This window comes from Colletes latitarsis, chromosome 13, assembly GCF_051014445.1.
Source record: "Colletes latitarsis isolate SP2378_abdomen chromosome 13, iyColLati1, whole genome shotgun sequence".
Taxonomy (NCBI): domain Eukaryota; kingdom Metazoa; phylum Arthropoda; class Insecta; order Hymenoptera; family Colletidae; genus Colletes; species Colletes latitarsis.
This window is the reverse complement of record NC_135146.1, coordinates 15,024,617-15,041,775: the sequence shown is the minus strand read 5'-3', so window position 1 is coordinate 15,041,775 and position 17,159 is coordinate 15,024,617. Positions and strand designations below refer to the sequence as shown.

At 33.9% G+C, this 17,159-nt stretch overlaps 3 protein-coding genes across 6 annotated transcripts; 1 reads left to right on the top strand and 2 right to left on the bottom strand.

Annotated features, from left to right (window-relative positions):
- Positions 1–103: 103 nt before the first annotated feature.
- On the bottom strand, positions 104–6,743 carry Ctl5 (C-type lectin 5). 3 transcript variants are annotated; one of them, XM_076780547.1, is made up of 5 exons: positions 6,589–6,743; positions 1,879–1,982; positions 920–1,114; positions 620–825; positions 104–538 (listed from the first exon to the last, which is right to left on the bottom strand). In XM_076780547.1, the coding sequence occupies exons 2-5, from the start codon at positions 1,970–1,972 to the stop codon at positions 380–382; spliced, it is 654 nt and encodes a 217-aa protein (XP_076636662.1). In that variant the 5' UTR covers positions 1,973–1,982; positions 6,589–6,743; the 3' UTR covers positions 104–379. The 3 variants fall into 3 exon arrangements, with proteins under 3 accessions (XP_076636662.1, XP_076636661.1, XP_076636663.1); XM_076780546.1 differs by lacking the exon at positions 6,589–6,743 and adding an exon at positions 4,615–4,806; XM_076780548.1 differs by lacking the exon at positions 6,589–6,743 and adding an exon at positions 3,185–3,758.
- Positions 4,535–17,054, top strand: LOC143349355 (alanine aminotransferase 1). 2 transcript variants are annotated; one of them, XM_076780540.1, is made up of 9 exons: positions 4,535–4,712; positions 4,803–4,861; positions 4,971–5,124; positions 5,576–5,740; positions 11,019–11,412; positions 13,994–14,323; positions 14,485–14,929; positions 15,195–15,463; positions 15,884–17,054. In XM_076780540.1, exons 5-9 carry the CDS (start codon positions 11,140–11,142, stop codon positions 16,160–16,162), a joined length of 1,596 nt encoding a protein of 531 aa, XP_076636655.1. In that variant the 5' UTR covers positions 4,535–4,712; positions 4,803–4,861; positions 4,971–5,124; positions 5,576–5,740; positions 11,019–11,139; the 3' UTR covers positions 16,163–17,054. The 2 variants fall into 2 exon arrangements, with proteins under 2 accessions (XP_076636655.1, XP_076636654.1); XM_076780539.1 differs by lacking the exons at positions 4,535–4,712; positions 4,803–4,861; positions 4,971–5,124; positions 5,576–5,740 and adding an exon at positions 10,289–10,454.
- Galla-1 (cytosolic iron-sulfur assembly component galla-1) lies at positions 8,360–9,683 on the bottom strand. Its single transcript, XM_076780561.1, has 3 exons — positions 9,299–9,683; positions 8,801–9,064; positions 8,360–8,730 (listed from the first exon to the last, which is right to left on the bottom strand). Exons 1-3 carry the CDS (start codon positions 9,450–9,452, stop codon positions 8,633–8,635), a joined length of 516 nt encoding a protein of 171 aa, XP_076636676.1. The 5' UTR covers positions 9,453–9,683; the 3' UTR covers positions 8,360–8,632.
- Positions 17,055–17,159: the final 105 nt, after the last annotated feature.

The following is a 17,159-nucleotide window of genomic DNA, read 5'->3' as shown; positions in this document are numbered from 1 at the left end:
TTATTTTCTATATAAAAGAGTATAAAAGTTAATAGTAGGCCAGCTTCCGGACAAAAAGTTTGATATTCTGGTTCATTTGACTCGTAATTATTTAATTCCACAAGTTTCCGAATCGTTTCATTGTAGCTTGCAGATAAATTAAATTAACAGTGGATATTAATTGGTTAAATAATGACAATGAAACAGAATATATTTGAAATACTTTTTATCAAATGAACTCAGAGATCAAACGTTCGACTTCTAACTATTTTATTTCGCAAGGTTTTGCTATTAATTTAGTATTAAATGATGATGAAACGTAGTATGTTTTAAATATTTTCTGTCGCATAAACTTTAGAGATCGAACGTTTAAGAATCATTGGAAGCTTTTGCGGAGGGTTTAGAGGCGTATGCCAGGATTTCTGGAGAGCACAAAGTTTAGAAGCTCGTCACTGTCTTCGCAGACGAATGGCTTTCGATGGTGGCAGGCCACGTCGTGCCATTTGACGCCGTCATTGTAGAAATTATTCAAAATAGACAGACAGGACTCGTCGTTGCCCTGGAACAGAAAATCATTAACATACGCATATAGTGATCCACGCATTAGAATCGTGTAATATTGTTTAGAAATTGCAAATACCTGTGCAGCTTCACGGTTGTCAGGTTGTGGTTGTCCGTAACCACCTGTATTGCTCCAATCGCCAGAGTTACGCTGTGTAGTGGAGCCTATTTTAGCTCCAGATCCTGACCAAAACCAACCGTTGATATTTTGCGGTTGGAGATCTGGTCGATCGCATCCATTAAAATTACATTTGCGTCCTGAAGTCCAAATGAACCTCACGTTTCCTGTAAATTTTTAAATAGAACAATTATAACTAGTTGATTGAATGAGAATTAATTAGTTGAAAAAAATTGGAATGAAATTTAATGTATTGTTCACCTCTGACGAGTCTCTGTTTAATGAATTCATTTTCTTGGGGAGTTTCGAGGGAAACTGCGTCCATGCAATGCCTTCTGCAGATGTTACGAGCGTCTAACCAGTCCACCTCCAAACTTCTGGTTGGTTGGTGTTCCCAGCTGAAAAAATACGAGTGACCGACGCCCCTGGCGTCCCTGTAAGTGGCGTGTCGCACTCCTGAAAAAGATTCGGTCAGTTTTAATTTGGTCCGTAAAAAGAAAAGACGTTGTAAGATGGTGAAAGAATTTTTTAAAAGAGAGTAAAAAACAAGAAGAATGGTATATTTCTCTTCTGAAAATTGACCAGTTCTTGTGGAAAATAGTACGAGGGTTAAAATATAAATTTTTTTAGGACGAAGAAAAAGCAAAATCTAACTATAATTACAGTTAAATTTATATTAAAATTAAAATTAAATATTTTACTAAGGATAAAATAACAGAATTTTTTAGTTTGTAGAGAAGACTCTAAATGCTAATCTTATTTACTTGTAAAGTGGTTGCATAACGGAGAAAGCGGTTTGTTTGATAGTTGACGGGTTTTTGTAGAAAGTAAACGGCAAAGAGTAAAGTTATTAAATAATAACGATTATTTATTAATAAGTATGTTAAGGATGAAATAACTCAAATGCATAATGGAAATTTTTGTTTCTCATTTTTCAAATTAATTCAGAATAATTATCATAAATAAATAGAATCAATTATTTATCAGTGTTAACAAGTACTTAAATTAAATATGTTTTGCTTCGTTAAAAACAACTTTGCAACACTTGAGACAACAATGATTAGAATATTTTAGATTAGCCATTCAACTTTGAAAGATTAGATGGTAGGTTTTTCCCCCAAAACGAAATAAAGGCACAGTCGATAAGCCCGAAATTTGTTTGCATGCATTAATGTTTTAATATCCTGTTTTAATGATGTAAATCTTGAAGTGGTACTCACGGTTGGCACAACTACGTGCATCGGGGAGAGCAAGTCGCCGTTGTGCGTTTACCATAATTCCACCAAGGAGGACCATCAGCCATAACGTCCTCATATTTTTGGTTCTTGAAGAAAACGAAAACAAAGAACGTTGCGTTTTAATTTACTTCAATCTTATAAAAAATAAATTATATTTCATTTTGATTCCCCATTGGCGCATTGTTTTTTTGTTTTAGGTCGACAGTCAAAAAGTACAGAATCATAAAAGAAATCAGAGACATTGATTCGGATAAGAAGGTATTCAACAATAGAAAAAATATCTTTCGATACAAGAAATTAGGAATTAAAATAAGAATAGAAAAAGAACGATATAGATATTATCGTCAGATAAAAAATTAATTAACCTTATGATCATTGCTGAGGAAAAATTCCATAAATAAAAAAGTATCGAAGATCGTGTTAAAGTTTCTATTTCACGAGGAAGCATTGGACCGTGAATTATTTTCCGTTCTGAATGTTTAGTAGGTAAAAGTTTGTTGGGAAGGGATCTTTGTCGAGGGTGAAAGGAGACTTTACAGGAATGAATTATGATCCGAGAAGGAAAGGATGCACATCTCCGGGGATTGCTCTTTCACGCCAACGACAGTGAAAAATGTGAGGGGGGTTTTGCAACAGGTCTAATGTTTTTTTTCTAACGCGCTGTCTAACTTTCCTTATAGTTCTATGGGCTTGTAACTTTCTAAATCATCTACGCGACACCGTCAGACGATTCGTAATTAATAGCTTGAAGTGCGCCAACACAGTGTAAAATACAATTACTGTACCATCGCGATTACTATCTCTAGCATAAGAAAACTAACGTCTTTAACGGTCAAAACGAAATTCTAGTTAAAGTAGTGTACAATAAACCTTTGAAGAAAACATTTTCTCGGAGAATTCAATTTAAAAAATGTGTATCCAAATTTGTTGTTTCTTTTAGTTTCTTCAATTCTTTACGTTTGATTTTAATAAGAAAATATTTTCCATTTAATAATAAAGTGTATGTATGAGTTTGGGTTTCTTAATGCTTCGTAACGAAACGGTAATTATTGCACAATGTATCTGTGAAAGATTGTCGTTAATAGAATATGGGTGTCGAAAGCCTCATCCGGTCAACAACCGTCTACTTTGGAAATTTTAACACCTTCCGTGCAAATTACATATTGCAACGTACTTTGCTTCTCCTTATCGTATCTAATTATCAATTTTCATTCTGAAATTTAACTTTCGATTCGCTCCAAGACCTTTTATAAAAGTTGTGAAATATCACCAATAAAATTCTACAAACTGTTGCTCAATTTACAACATAATCGAGGAGATCCGTTCACTTTCACATCAAATGATTTAATGTTTATCGTAAAAAAATGTAATCGCCGAATAATTGAATCTTTATCTTTGTTTAGTCTGAGATTACCAGCGGCAGAAACAATTTACCGGCCGAGATATATAATATTTTGACAGACAGCTGTTATCGGCTGCTGAATCATCGGTGACCAATGGTAATAAATGTATTAAAAAAGGAGAATCGCGATAGAAGAAGAAAGAGAGAAACTTTAATAGAATACTGTTATTTTATGGTATTCGATACAATTAGTATTAATATTATCGATAACGTTTAAAAACGAAACGTAGGTTAAAAGCACCAGTTACCATGTGTGGCCACCATGCCAGCAAATGTGTTAAAAGAAAGGGCAATTGGCAAAGGAACGAGACAAAGAGAGCGAGAGAGAGAGAGAGAGAAAGATATTGTGAGTTTATTTTGTATCCGCATGTATGCTCGTGAAACCGTTATTTGGCCGGCTTTATATCGTCCGGTTCCACAATTGGCTGTGTGTGACTGCATCTCCCTTAACGGCTTCCTCGTTTGTTAGTAAGCCCGCTGCATATGAGGAGGTCTCAAGTATTCGGAACGAGTACACCAATATAAAAAAAAACGAACACGAGCGTGCCGAAGCGTTCGACGGAAAAAAAGAAAAAGAACAAAATTGGTGAGTAAAATTGTTTGAGAAAGCATATCTAAAATCATATTACGAAATGCTTTAAATGAATTTTATTTCGAATATATAACCTTCCTACTAATTAGAAACGAATAAATAGTATATATGTATTTGAGAAAGTGAACAAAAAAAACTAATCGCTTTTTTATGCCAAGAGATTATTCAGGCGCCCACCGAAGTAAGTACCTACAATGTATGTAGGTTACTGGTAGCACCTGTTATGTCGAACACTGCGTGTTTTCAGAAAATATGTGGGTTGTGTGTAAAAATGACCGTTGATTCGTAGTTTAAATTTAAATTTATTTTTAATTTACTATTTATCAGGTCGTTGGGACATAATTTATTTCGATAATAGGAGAGATAGGGCATCTACATGCAAAAAAAAGAATTATTTCTGGTTAGAAACATATTTTCGACTACACGTTTGGAATCTAATTCCCCATATTTCTTTCCAGCAATCTTTCTTACTCCAACATTTCCAGGTGGAGAAAGAAGGAAACAAGGTTAGGAACAAAGAAGAAACGATCGCATAGAATCGTGTCTTCTCTATGTTACAACCTACGCTGTAGATACTAGTTATATTATAATACGGTTTTTCTTTCTATTCATATAGTTAAAATGAAATTAACGGGTACGGTGAATGTGTATTAATTTCCCTACGAAAACGTCGGGGAATTTGTCCCACTTATTTCTTTCGAAAGCGTGTACATTTTCAACTCACGTTTGCCAGAACTTAACTCGGCCATCATGGAAGAGAATTTCTCTCCAAGTTTCGATCGCCGAAGAATTTTCAGTTGGAATCTGGCGATAGAAAGAAAAGTAGGTTGGCTTCCCTTTTTTCCTTTCATAGAAGGATATCGCAACATTTAGTAACGCAATCCCTACTAAAAATAATATTTCGCATTGCAGCATCGTGGAAGACAATTTTCGTTCAAATTTTCAGACAGAAACTGACGATGAAAAAACAGGTTAGTCTCTAGTTTTCCTTTCATGAAAGGATATCGTAAGATCTAGTTGTAATGAATTCTCACTAGAGATAATATGTACTTCTCGTTAAATTGTTACGTACACGTACAGAGACTTGCACCGATCTTACGCAAGGAAAGCACCTTCGCGAAGATAAATCTCTACACCGTTCACGAATCGAAGGGAAAGTGAGGGATCTTCGAAACAAGCATGTTTACTCAAAACCTAATACCGACATTCATGCTGGAAAATCGAAAAATTTACTGTAAGAAAACAACAAAAGTTATTAATCTAGAAAATTGTTTACCCAGTCGAGGACATTCTTTCGGAAATGCGTAATTTATAGTTTGATGCATCAGAATCGTTAAATTCGAAAAATTGTGGCTCAAAATTGCACGTAAATTAGTCATAATCCATTTTGTATAAATCATCATTTTAATTAAGTTATTATTGTAATGAGATTAATATTACGTGGGATATTCTTTTTGTTTTATAATTTTTCTAAATTTTTTGGAATCAATCCCCGTATTGTTTTTAATTGTTTTATTTTGCAACTCAAGTTTGGTTTGGAATGTTTGTGTATTTTAATCTCTATTATATTGTATTATTCCAACATTATAAATTTTGCAATATTCTTTTAAGTATATGCTAAGGAAGTAGGATTGTTTGTTTTCTTTGCTTTATCATTGTTATTATGAATTTATTATTTTAAACAGCAAGCAGATCCTGTTTAGCAAGAGATTGCACTTGGGAACTACTAAATCTCTTGGATATGAAAAGCACGAGAAAATTGGATTTTTGTGGTATGAATTTGGGAAAAGAATACAAACATAAACGTAGAACAATGAATCAGGCAATCAAGGATAAGCTATTAATTAAAGGTAATTTACTATATGTTAATTAATGGGCCTATAGATTATATATTCTTTGGTTTTTGGAAACAAAGACTTTAAGTTTATTTTACTGCAAACTATGTATTTTTGGTATTTTTGGTTTTTTTTTTTTTTTTTTTTGTTTTCTTTTTGTTTTTATATTTTAATCATTTTGGCAATTCACTATCGTTTTCATTTGATGGCTCCCTATCATAGTTTGAAAATTCTGCAAGAAATTATGTTCTTAAAATTCATCACCATTCACCTATTATACAAATTTTAAGGAACTATTCTATTGCAAAATATACATTTTTGAATCTTTTTTGGTAACTTTTTCACTAAAAACTATTCACTGTTGTTATCATTTTATGGTACTTTGTCATAGTTTGAAAATTGAAATTTCTTGAAAAATTGAGAATATTCGTATCAAAAATAAATTTTTTAGTCAGTCTAGATTTCTTTTACGCAACTTTTCTAAAAATTAAAATATTCGTACCCGAAAGAATGTTTCGTATGAAACTGGATTTTATTTTTAAAACGCTCGATACGAAATCGTATCTAAAATTTCTAAAAAAGAGAATTTTCTTAAAAGAAATTTCCGAACCAATCTGTATTCTATTTCTTTTTCATTCCAACTTAGATTCCATTTCCACAAAAACATCAATGAAAAGAAACATTTACATTACAATACTCGTTAAATTTCACGTAAAAACAGACACGCTTTTAAGGTAGATCGTGCCAAAATGATAAAAATAGGAAACCGTATCATCGAAGAGAAAGCTCAGAGTTCGTCCGGTAGGTCACAAGGTAGGCGATCGATGGCGACCTCGCCGCTTTCGATTTTCCCTTACACTTACCTAAAAAAATCTTCTCTGGGTCGTCCTTTAGGTTCACCAAGAGCCCTCAACTATCGAACTATTTACGAAAAATTAACGACAAATTTATTATAGTTTCCTTAGTTTTCTGGTTGGTCGAATCGCGCAAGCTCGTCGACTGGTCAATCGCGACTAGAAAGAAGAATGAACTGCGGTGTACGAGCAAGTGAACCGGTATATAGCCGGCCCACATTCCCTTCTGGCTCGAGTAACCTAGATTCTTCCCACTCGACCGTCTGGGGAACATCTTCGGGGGCCTGAAAGGGGCCCTGGATAATTCTCAGTCCGTCCCCGCGGCACCTCTCACTGATCGTTCCCCTCACCCGTTAACTCTTCGAGTTCTTCTTCGAAGTCGATGGTCTTTCAGAGTTACGATTTGTTTTTTTCCATTCGAGTTAAATTTTAGTTGTAGTTGATTTTTTAAAAGGAATCCTCCTTCCGCCAGATAATAGATTATTACTATTTGTGATTTCCTTGTGGACTTATGATGTAAAGTATTGTGGTGCAGAGGTATTAATACTCTTCCATCAATAGTATTTTTTTTTTGTTTTTTTTTTTTTTTTGGAACACAATTTTGATTAGATTTTGTATTGAATAAGTGAATAATTTTCTGGAAAAAAGATGTGTCTGTTACATTTTATGCTCAGTGCAACAGACAAAGCTAATATAACATATGCTTCTTTTCATTTTAACAAATAAATAATAATCCATTGAGGATTCAGTCATGATTTATTAACTAGAAATTACATTATACTGACCACAATTCCATAATAAAATCAAGTTCAAGCATTCAAATAAGTCAGATATTTCAAAATAATTGCTTCTTTTCTGAATTTCTTTAGTTATAGTTTAGCTGACTAATTCATTAATGTTTGAAAAGTATCAAAATATGTATAACATCAACTTATATGTTACAGAATGAAACCTTGATAAATCAAGAGAAACAACTGTAAAAAAAATTTTTTTTTTAATTACTATGTCTACTGTATCAAGTATAGTAGATGATATTCACAATAATTTATTTATAGTTAAATATAACTTCTTTCATCATGATACAGAGGCATTAAGATATGATTAATAAGTATAAAATACAATATTCCACAATAAATCAAAGTTTAGTCATATGTAACATACACCTTTCTTCCAGTAAACTATTCAAATTTTGTTTTTTCCTTAATTTTTTAAACCCTTTGCGCTCCAATGGTGCCACTACGGCGATACCCATCACAACTCGATTCAAACTTAATTAACGAAACAAATTAAGAAATTTTTAATTACAAGCTTATATAAATTTCTTTGGGATAAAAGACAATTTTAATTCCCTAAAATGACGCCTCAAATTTGCATAGGTAATCGCTCTATTAAAGTAAATTCTTAAAATACAAAAGGTTAATTATAGTTTTCTTGATTAACGTTCAAAAAGCATCGAAATATAGCGGTTACTTATATAGAAAAAAAACCTTGGCAAGTCAAAAAATGCAGCTGCAATTTTAAAGAAAACAGAAGGATAGTCATAATAATTTATTTTTTGTTAAATAAAACTTGTTCTATTATAATATAGAAACATTAAGTCGTGATTCATTTTGTACTTGAATATTACGCTAATATGGAATAATTGTACTAAATTAGTCGATAAATGTCGACCAAGCAGAAATGGGAATATTACATTTACAATTCAAGGTTTGGAAACCTAATTAGAAAAATATGTCGCGAAGCTTATGGAAACATGGATGTAACTCTTTCTAGAAATAGATAATAGAAATTATTTTATTCAAACTTATGATCACCAGGTGTACATTTAACAATACTATACATTTTCAATATCACTCTCTTTCGGAAACCCTGATTTTTCCACCAGCTTTCTCAAACAAGGATTCTTTATAGCTATAGCGAATTGTATATTCTTGATTATTTACATCAGATTAAATAGTCAATTATTAAAAATTGGATTTACAACAGTTCTTGATTAGAAAATTATTACATAAAAATAATATCGTAGATATTACAATTTGGAAACTTGGATCTTTTATTCCTCTTCTTGGATGCATTTTTCTACTAGCTCTCTCAAACTAGGATTTTCCATAGCTGCAGCGATTCGTTCCTTATCGTTTATTTGCTTGTTTACTAAAATAGCAAACCTTCCATTAATACCAAGAAAATACTCGACTAACATTATGCAATATGTTATATTTACTTTCTTGCTCCGTAGAGTGTGCACCTTTCTTAATATATATATCTAGTTTAAAAAGAGCCACTAAATAACGCTCCAGTTTTATCCTAATGCAAAGACCGATTAAGGTTGCTAAAGAACAATGGGGAACGGTTGGATTGAATTCAATGCGTATCACAGACACTCCATTCGGTGTTTGCTTGGAAATTTCGACGCACTCTTCGTAAACAACATCCAGCTGCTCTAATGTCTGCGGCTTTTCAGGATCCTTGATAGTTCTTAGCAAATCTACAATGATTTTTCAATTTTATCAAGCTCAACAAAAATGATTTGTAAATAGACTGTTAAATTAAAATTGTTTAGATATATTTTATCGGGAAAGTAAGAAGTAATAATAATAATTGTTATTAGCTGTTGAACAAAGAAGAAATAAAGTTTGATTGGCAGAGATTAAGACGGATGATAATGAAATAAGATTGAAAATGGACTCTGTAACATTTTGTTTTTGTAATGGAAACTTGCCATAAACAGATTCTTTGAGTTCGGTATCGGATTGTGATATCAGAGTTAGGTTTCTTCCATCCGAAAAGCCTTCCGTAACGTCCATTTCGTCTCCCGTTGGCAGACCATCTCTTATCTTGCCCCCGATAGAGATTTTTCGTAAAAACGACAACATTCTCGCCCCGTTCCCCCCTGGTCTCGTATAGCAATTAACGATGCATCGTCGGAATTTGTTTATGTTATGGCAAAATTTCAATGAACCTAACCTCTGCGTGCCATTTAGTTACGTCATCACTACGTCCGGAAGTTCAATGTCGATGGACTTTTCCGCTAGAATTTTGTCTCATTACAATTATTTCAGTCATTGAGATAAAAGAAATAGATATTTCACAATAAAAGAAGGATTTTCGAAATGAAGGAAAACGAATTATTAAAGAAATTTGAACGATTTCAAAGTAATTAAGGTGGACCACCTTGTAGCGTATTTCAACAGTTTCGAACACAATTTCATGTCAAGAAACTCTTGAAAGATACCTTAAATTACTTAATTACATAACATTGTATTTTCTTTTCATTTATGCATGGAAAATATATGTACACATAGAATCTATATGTATACGCCCTCTATTACTATATTTAAATTTATTTCATTGTCGGTAAAGAAGAGACTAATTACCAGCAAAACTTGAAGTCTGTTTTTCAAGATTTACCAATGGTGCAGTCACTAACTACTTTGCTACTTTGCTACGTATATTCGTTATCGGTAACCAAAAATAATTATACTCACTCATAATCATTAATTAGTAACTACAACGCATCAAAGTTAATTTTTTTTAATGATTGTATTTAAAAAAAGAAATAAACGTATAGACGTCGTAGAATCGATATATCTCGTCCTCAATAGCGACAGAGTTAGGTTATCGAACAGGTTAAGGACCTATGGCGGTTCAGAGTACTTGCAAAGATCGTGACCCAAGACATGCCTTGGAATAAAATAGACGATCCAATTGATGTAGAAAAGAATTGGTTTGCCTCGTCTTGCGCACGCTCCGTTCCGCAGAGAACCGGACCGTCCACAACGACAAACTGCTCAGATTCATGGAAGCTAACGGCCGCGTGGTTCCTCCGCGAAACCGACAAACGTATTCGTTCCGGGCTTGACGAATGAGGTTTTAAGGTGAGAGAACGGTGTAACAGAAGAATGCAAAAGAAAGCTTCCTAGAGGGCCTTTTTTCTTTAATCTGTAGGAAATTTGAACGAATAACGTATTCACGTTGTGAAAATTGCTAGGGTACGTCGATCTAAATTGATTAAAACGAAACTTGTGTTAACTATTTTGCAATTTCTGTAACTTGTAACTACTCTAAGTAATGAATCGAATGGAAATAGTTTGTGCGCGACGTAGATTCGGAACTGTGCAAGTTCAAAGGTAAGCCCTTTTTAACGGGTCTGACAGTTACTGACAGTAGCTCCAGCTTTGCTAAATTGCTAAAAGGAACCATAATAACACTTGGAATAATAAACATTTGTTAGTTTAATATTTCCATATTTCCATAAGTTTCAAACAAACTTCTAAGGGACATGTACATAACAATTTTGTTTTTTTGTTTTTTTCTTTATTTAGATTAAAAAAATTGATGAGAAAATGTGGGTCACTCGGTATACGTTAAAAAAAAAAAAATTAAAAAAGTGGAGTTGGCCTGTGAATGGCTCGTATACCGTTGCGTTTGGTTTCTTCCAGGGTGGTGGTGCGCATGCGCGAAACCCCTCCCCTACCAGACGACTTGCGGAGCGAATTACCGGAACCGTCGGCGGACTGATTGAACGGAAGAGGTAAAGAGAGAGGAACGCACGGTGGAACAATGCCGTGGGCACGTTGGTGGAACGCCGTTATCGCGAGCAGTCGGCCTAGGACGTGGGAACGACTGGATGCCTTTGTGGGGTCAGTAACGCCAGGAAGCAGAGTCCAGCGGCCGGCCATCGGCAGAACACTCCGTCGTGGCATGGCGAGCGTCACGCCCGGTAACAAGGTCCTCACCGAGGACAACGTCTTCATGAACCTTCGGAAGATGGAATACGCGGTGCGCGGACCACTTTTATTGCGTGCCATCGAGATCGAAAAGGAACTCCAGAAGGTAAGATTATCACTCGTGGTTGGATTAACTATTTGCACTATTTGCACTGAGAAACGACGGGCGAAATGTGTCAGTGCACTCTCGTAGATTAGACAGTATACATATAATTCGATCGATATCGTGTACAATAGACTCGAGGAAGGAGCTTCAGGAAGTAAGGAAATGTAATATTCGCGATCGATAGATTAAAATAAAAAACGACGGGGTAAATGTGTCAATGCACTTGATAAATATGATAGAGTATGGTTCGATCTCTATCACGTATATTGGACTTGAAATGGAAAAACAAGGAAATATCAGGTGAACAGGTGAATAAAAATAAAAGGCGATAAAAGTGTCAATACAATTTGATCGATTACAATATTGTTCCGATCTCTATAGTGTACGGTAGTCTCGATGTCGATAGACGACATCGAAAGCGTCAGTGGAGGATCTCGAATTGTTTCGAGTTGGCGAATGAGGCGAGTGGTGGAGGGTGGTTATGAGTGTGGTCGCGCGTGTCGATATACATATGTACTCGATATCGAGAAACTCGAGGCGGAATCGAGAGAGCGCGTATTCGAAATGTTTCGACTTTGCAAATCTTAAAAATGTTTAATAATATATGCAAATGTACGCTCCATACATTGAAAGAGGTTTAATTGTTAATTTCGGTTAAAATTACACAAACATAAAAGATAATTTAATGTTTTATCTCTGCGTTGTAGAATCGAATATACATATACATATAGATTTGTTGATACATTGAACTCTAGATTCGCTACCTCATTGGACGCCATTTCTATCATTTTAGATATTCCATTAGTCCTGATTTATGATATAGTTGAAACCACCTGACGCAGCGGACGTTTTCAAGGTGTTTCCGTCTAAGAATAGAGTTCCAATTGGCGTGTCTATTACTTAAACGCCCCTCAACTTTCGAAATAACACAAAAATCATTGCTAATCTGATGTAAAATTTTACTAACATATACTTTCAGAAAACAAAACTTTGACAAAAATCAGTTTAAAAAAACATGATATCTTGATAAAAGTTCCAAATAGAACAAATACAACATATACTTTTTATATGTTACTCGTCGGATAAAAATGAAAAAAATATCGATTATAGAAGGAAATATTTCAGGAGAAATTGGCGAAAATTTAATTATTTGACCGAATAAATTAATATATGTTAGTCTTATTAGTTGTCTTATCTAGAAGCATACAATTATATTAGAGAACTAGAATTTTCCTTTGTTTGTGCGTTAAATTTCTTATCTGATAAGATTTAACAATGTAGATAATTAATTATCTCATCATTTTATTGCTTCTTTCTGTATATTATATGTAGATACGTAGAAAAATTGTAATTTCCAAGAAAAATTCACATAGATAAAAAACTAAACTACTTAACATTTACATATAGTACATATGTATAATTTTAACTTGAATTTGTTTGATGTAATAAAATATCTTTGTATTTTCATAGAAGGATCCTCGAAAAAAAGAAAAAGAAATATACCAGAAAATTCGAGGAGGGTCTAAATAAAAAGAGTTTTAAAATTACGTTTAAATTTTTAACAAAAACAATAAGAACAAGAAAGAAGGAAGAGATTATAGAATTTAGTTTTATTTATTAAAAATTGACAACATCGAAAGTTTATCTTGTTCTGATTAATTAAAATTCTTGTACGAATAAAAATAAAACTTGAAATTATCGAGTGAAATATTACAGAAGGAATGGATAAAAATGAAACTGTTTGAAACTACCTTTGTAAGAAAATCTGATGAAGTGGTCTGTTGTTTAGTCATGTAATTTAACACCGTATGGTACGAGATAAAAGTTTCACAAACATGCAGCGACCTTCGTGCCGTAACTCGTATTCATAATTACGACGTAAATGGTGCCTATTTACATACCTACAGTGACTCATAAAAGTATATTCTCACTCTCACAATTAACTTGAGAATTATGGCCTCATTTTATCTAGAAATGTTCTAAAATATTTATAAATGGGAATATACGTGTAGATATGTGTACAAAGTGACCTAATTAAATCGAACCGATGCCTGTTTGTTTGATAAAATTCCAAATTTCTGTAAACTTTTCTTTCAAACCTTCTTCTTTAATTAAAAATTGTATTATTATTCTTTTTAATAATTACGGAGGAATAAAAAGTACTTTCTGGTAAAAGAAATTGAAAAAAATGAAGGTTTTTCATCGCATTCATCGTTAGAAGCTCGTTTTTAAGTGTCATCATACTTTCATGAGCAGTTTCGTTTCAATTGGCGGTTGTAGCATGTTAAAACTTGTTAAGGAACAAACAACTTGATCGTCTGGGAATTCGCAGAACGTGTGAACTATGGTTCTTCATAATGAAAGAAATAATGTAACAAATACTTTGCGTAGAATAATTATTTTACCGATAAATCGTTAAATATTACACAATAAAACTGAACAAAGGATGATCTCTGTATACGTATGTATATCGTTTCTAACGTGTTTAAAACAGTAAAGAGCTTATTTAATCATTGTTCCTTTATATAGGGTGAATAAATCACAGATATGTATTAATTATTATTAATCAATTTTGTTTCAGGGGGCCAAGAAACCATTCAAAGAAGTGATAAAGGCCAACGTGGGAGATGCCCATGCAATGGGTCAGCAACCCATTACCTTTCTGAGGCAAGTATTGACCCTGACAGTGTCTCCAAACCTCATGGACGACCCCAGTTATCCAGAGGATGCAAAAGAACGAGCTAGAAACATTCTGTGCGGGTGCAAAGGGGGCAGCGTGGGAGCATACTCTGAATCAGCTGGGATCGAGGTCATTCGCAAGCACGTGGCCGAGTATATTCAAGATCGTGATGGAATCCCATGCAACTATGAAAATATCATCCTTTCGAATGGCGCCTCGGATGGTATTAAAGTGAGCAAAATATAATTGAAGGAGGGCGAAATTATAGTTGCTTCCGAATTGTCTAATGAAATTTTATGCATAGATTATAGAGATTATAGTTTTAAACATTGTAATTAACTGGATGTTGGATGCATATTTTACTCGAAAGTTTGCACTGTGTTTTATTGCAGTCGTTCCTGAAACTATTCAACGAGAGATTAGATGGAAAACCATCCGGCGTGATGATTCCAATTCCCCAGTATCCTCTCTATTCAGCCACATTGGCAGAATTTGGCTTGGCCCAGATCGGCTACTACCTTAACGAGGAGAACAAATGGGCCTTGGACTCTTCCGAATTGGACAGAGCATTGAACGAATCTGAAAGAAACTGCAATCCTAGAGTGTTGGTTGTGATAAATCCTGGGAATCCAACTGGTCAGGTTCTGACACGCAATAATATCGAGGATGTGATTCGATTTGCGTACAAGAATCGTTTGTTTTTGTTGGCGGATGAGGTTTACCAGGACAATGTTTATGATAAGGACAGTGCCTTCCACTCGTTCAAAAAAGTCATGACCGAAATGGGAGAACCTTATTCCAAAATGGAACTTGCGTCTTTTATGTCTGTGTCTAAAGGTGGGTTTCTTTTTGTCAGCAACGTCTGAAGAAATTTATTGTATTTGAAAATTATTATAGTTCACAGTGTGTTCTGATTAGTATGGTGGTCACCTGTAACTGACAGTACGATTTGAAAATTAGCGTGATATTTACCGGTGACCGGTACTGCTACAATGTGAAAATGTTCGTGGTGGTCGTGTCGGTGACCACCAACACCGGTCGACGATCAAAATAAATGATAATCGAAAATAATACTAACAATTTTAATAATTGTCTTTTGCAGGATATATGGGAGAGTGTGGAATCCGTGGTGGGTACTCGGAGATCGTAAACATGGATCCAAAAGTAATGGCGATTTTATTGAAATCGATCTCTGCGATGCTATGCCCGACCGTACTCGGCCAAATCGTAATGGACGTTGTAGTGAATCCACCAAAACCACAGGAACCATCGTACGAACTATTTAAAAAGGAAAAGGAATATACTTTGCGTTCGTTAGCGGAAAGGTCGAAACTGGTGGTCGATACACTAAATAGCATTCCAGGTTACAAAGTACGAAAACAAACATTTTCATTGATTTGTCCCATTGATTATCAAAGTAATTCTACGTACCATGAAAAAAACAAATGTATCATTCTATTTTCTAGTATAGTTTATAGTTAAAAAAAATCACAGAAATAGACAATTATAAATTTTTGCCCATTAGTATTTTATGCTCTTTTTGTTGTTGCCTGTTCTTATTTACAATTATTTTAAACCCTTTACTTCTTGGGACCCAGGAAAAAATTATTCCAAATATTGTAATAGAAGAAAGAAACGACGAAAATCTCAATTTCTTTGGTTTCTCGACTTTATGGCCTAATATTTTTACAATAACAAATTAATTTCAGTACCGAATGATTCAAAGCCCCTGAAACCCTTGAAATTACTCGTTTCTCAATTATTTTACGAATATTTTTATTTAAATAATAGGTGAATCCAGCAATGGGCGCAATGTACGTATTTCCACGAATCGACCTACCAAAGAAAGCCGTAAAAGCGGCGGAGGCGGCAGGCCAGCAGCCGGACGTTTTCTACGCCTTCAAATTGTTGGAGTCCACCGGGATATGCGTAATACCTGGTTCGGGTTTTGGACAACGACCTGGAACCTATCACTTTAGGACCACAATTTTACCACAGAAAGAAAAAATAAAAACGATGCTCGAGAGCCTAAGACAGTTTCATCTCAAGTTCCTGGCAGAGTATAAATAATCCAAATGTCATTAAATTTCAGACTAGTCCTCGAAGTGCCAGTAATACTGATTTTTCATGAAAATGAGTATTTAAATTCATGTAAACTGTAACGAAAAATTTATATAAATTAACGAAAGTTTTTTCGAATAACATGTATGAGTCATTTGCAAGCTAAATCCGATGAACTCCATGAAAGAAAAAGAAAAGAAATTGATAAATTAATATACATTCCTTTTTTAAAATTTGAATTTCTTATTGTCAATTGTTAGCGTCGAATATAATTGTCAAGGAAATTTATTGTAAATATAAAAAGTTTATGTATATTGATCAAATGCTTTGGTATTAATATTTTTAAATGTTAAAAGTAAAGATTTAATCGATGTAGCTTGTAAATGGCTCATATATTGCATCAAACAGTTTTTAAAGACTTGTAAAACAAAAAACTGTGCAAATCCGTTATAGGCACAATTTTTCGCACCCGAGAGATTAAAGTTCTATTTGAACTGGTTATTTACACGAATTTGTTGAATATTTGTAAATAGTATGAATTTATAATCATGTTTATGATACATGAGCTTTTTTTTAGGAGTGTGGAATGCGTGATTAAATGTCTGCCGTGCGTCTGAGGTGATCAACGGATCACATATACGTTTTTATGAAGTCTGTGTCGACTTGTACCCGCCACTGTAAACTGTTTTTGTTATGCAAAATATTTTAAACCTAAAAACTATATAAACAGATTGTATAGATAAACGAGAAAATGGTTTAGATTGCAGTTTTATGTAAGAATGGAACAAAATTGTTAATCGCCGATACTTTTATGCTCACGTTTGACCGAGATCGAGAAACTAACAATATAAACTCCACCCACTTGTTGAATATTAAACAAACTATTCATTGTCAATTATAATTTATTACCTCTTAATCACGTTCTTTTCAATTAAATTCAATTATGAGAACCGAAATGATGACGTAACGGTTGGTTCGCACAAATACCTTGGAAATTACTAAGTTA

Bases quoted from the DNA above. Each gene is read 5' to 3' on its own strand.
- Ctl5 (XM_076780546.1), bottom strand. From the start codon at position 4,805: ATGCTGCAATGCGAAATATTATTTTTAGTAGGGATTGCGTTACTAAAT. The intron at 1,983-4,614 runs GTGAGTTGAAAA...GTTTTCTTCAAG, and splicing joins CGAGTTAAGTTCTGGCAAAC to AACCAAAAATATGAGGACGT. The intron at 826-919 runs GTGAACAATACA...AAAAATTTACAG, and splicing joins TAAACAGAGACTCGTCAGAG to GAAACGTGAGGTTCATTTGG.
- Galla-1 (XM_076780561.1), bottom strand. From the start codon at position 9,452: ATGTTGTCGTTTTTACGAAAAATCTCTATCGGGGGCAAGATAAGAGAT. The intron at 9,065-9,298 runs GCAAGTTTCCAT...AAATCATTGTAG, and splicing joins ACTCAAAGAATCTGTTTATG to ATTTGCTAAGAACTATCAAG. The intron at 8,731-8,800 runs GTAAATATAACA...TTGCTATTTTAG, and splicing joins ACACTCTACGGAGCAAGAAA to TAAACAAGCAAATAAACGAT.
- LOC143349355 (XM_076780540.1), top strand. From the start codon at position 11,140: ATGCCGTGGGCACGTTGGTGGAACGCCGTTATCGCGAGCAGTCGGCCT. The intron at 14,324-14,484 runs GTGAGCAAAATA...GTTTTATTGCAG, and splicing joins GCGCCTCGGATGGTATTAAA to TCGTTCCTGAAACTATTCAA. The intron at 15,464-15,883 runs GTACGAAAACAA...TTTAAATAATAG, and splicing joins ATAGCATTCCAGGTTACAAA to GTGAATCCAGCAATGGGCGC.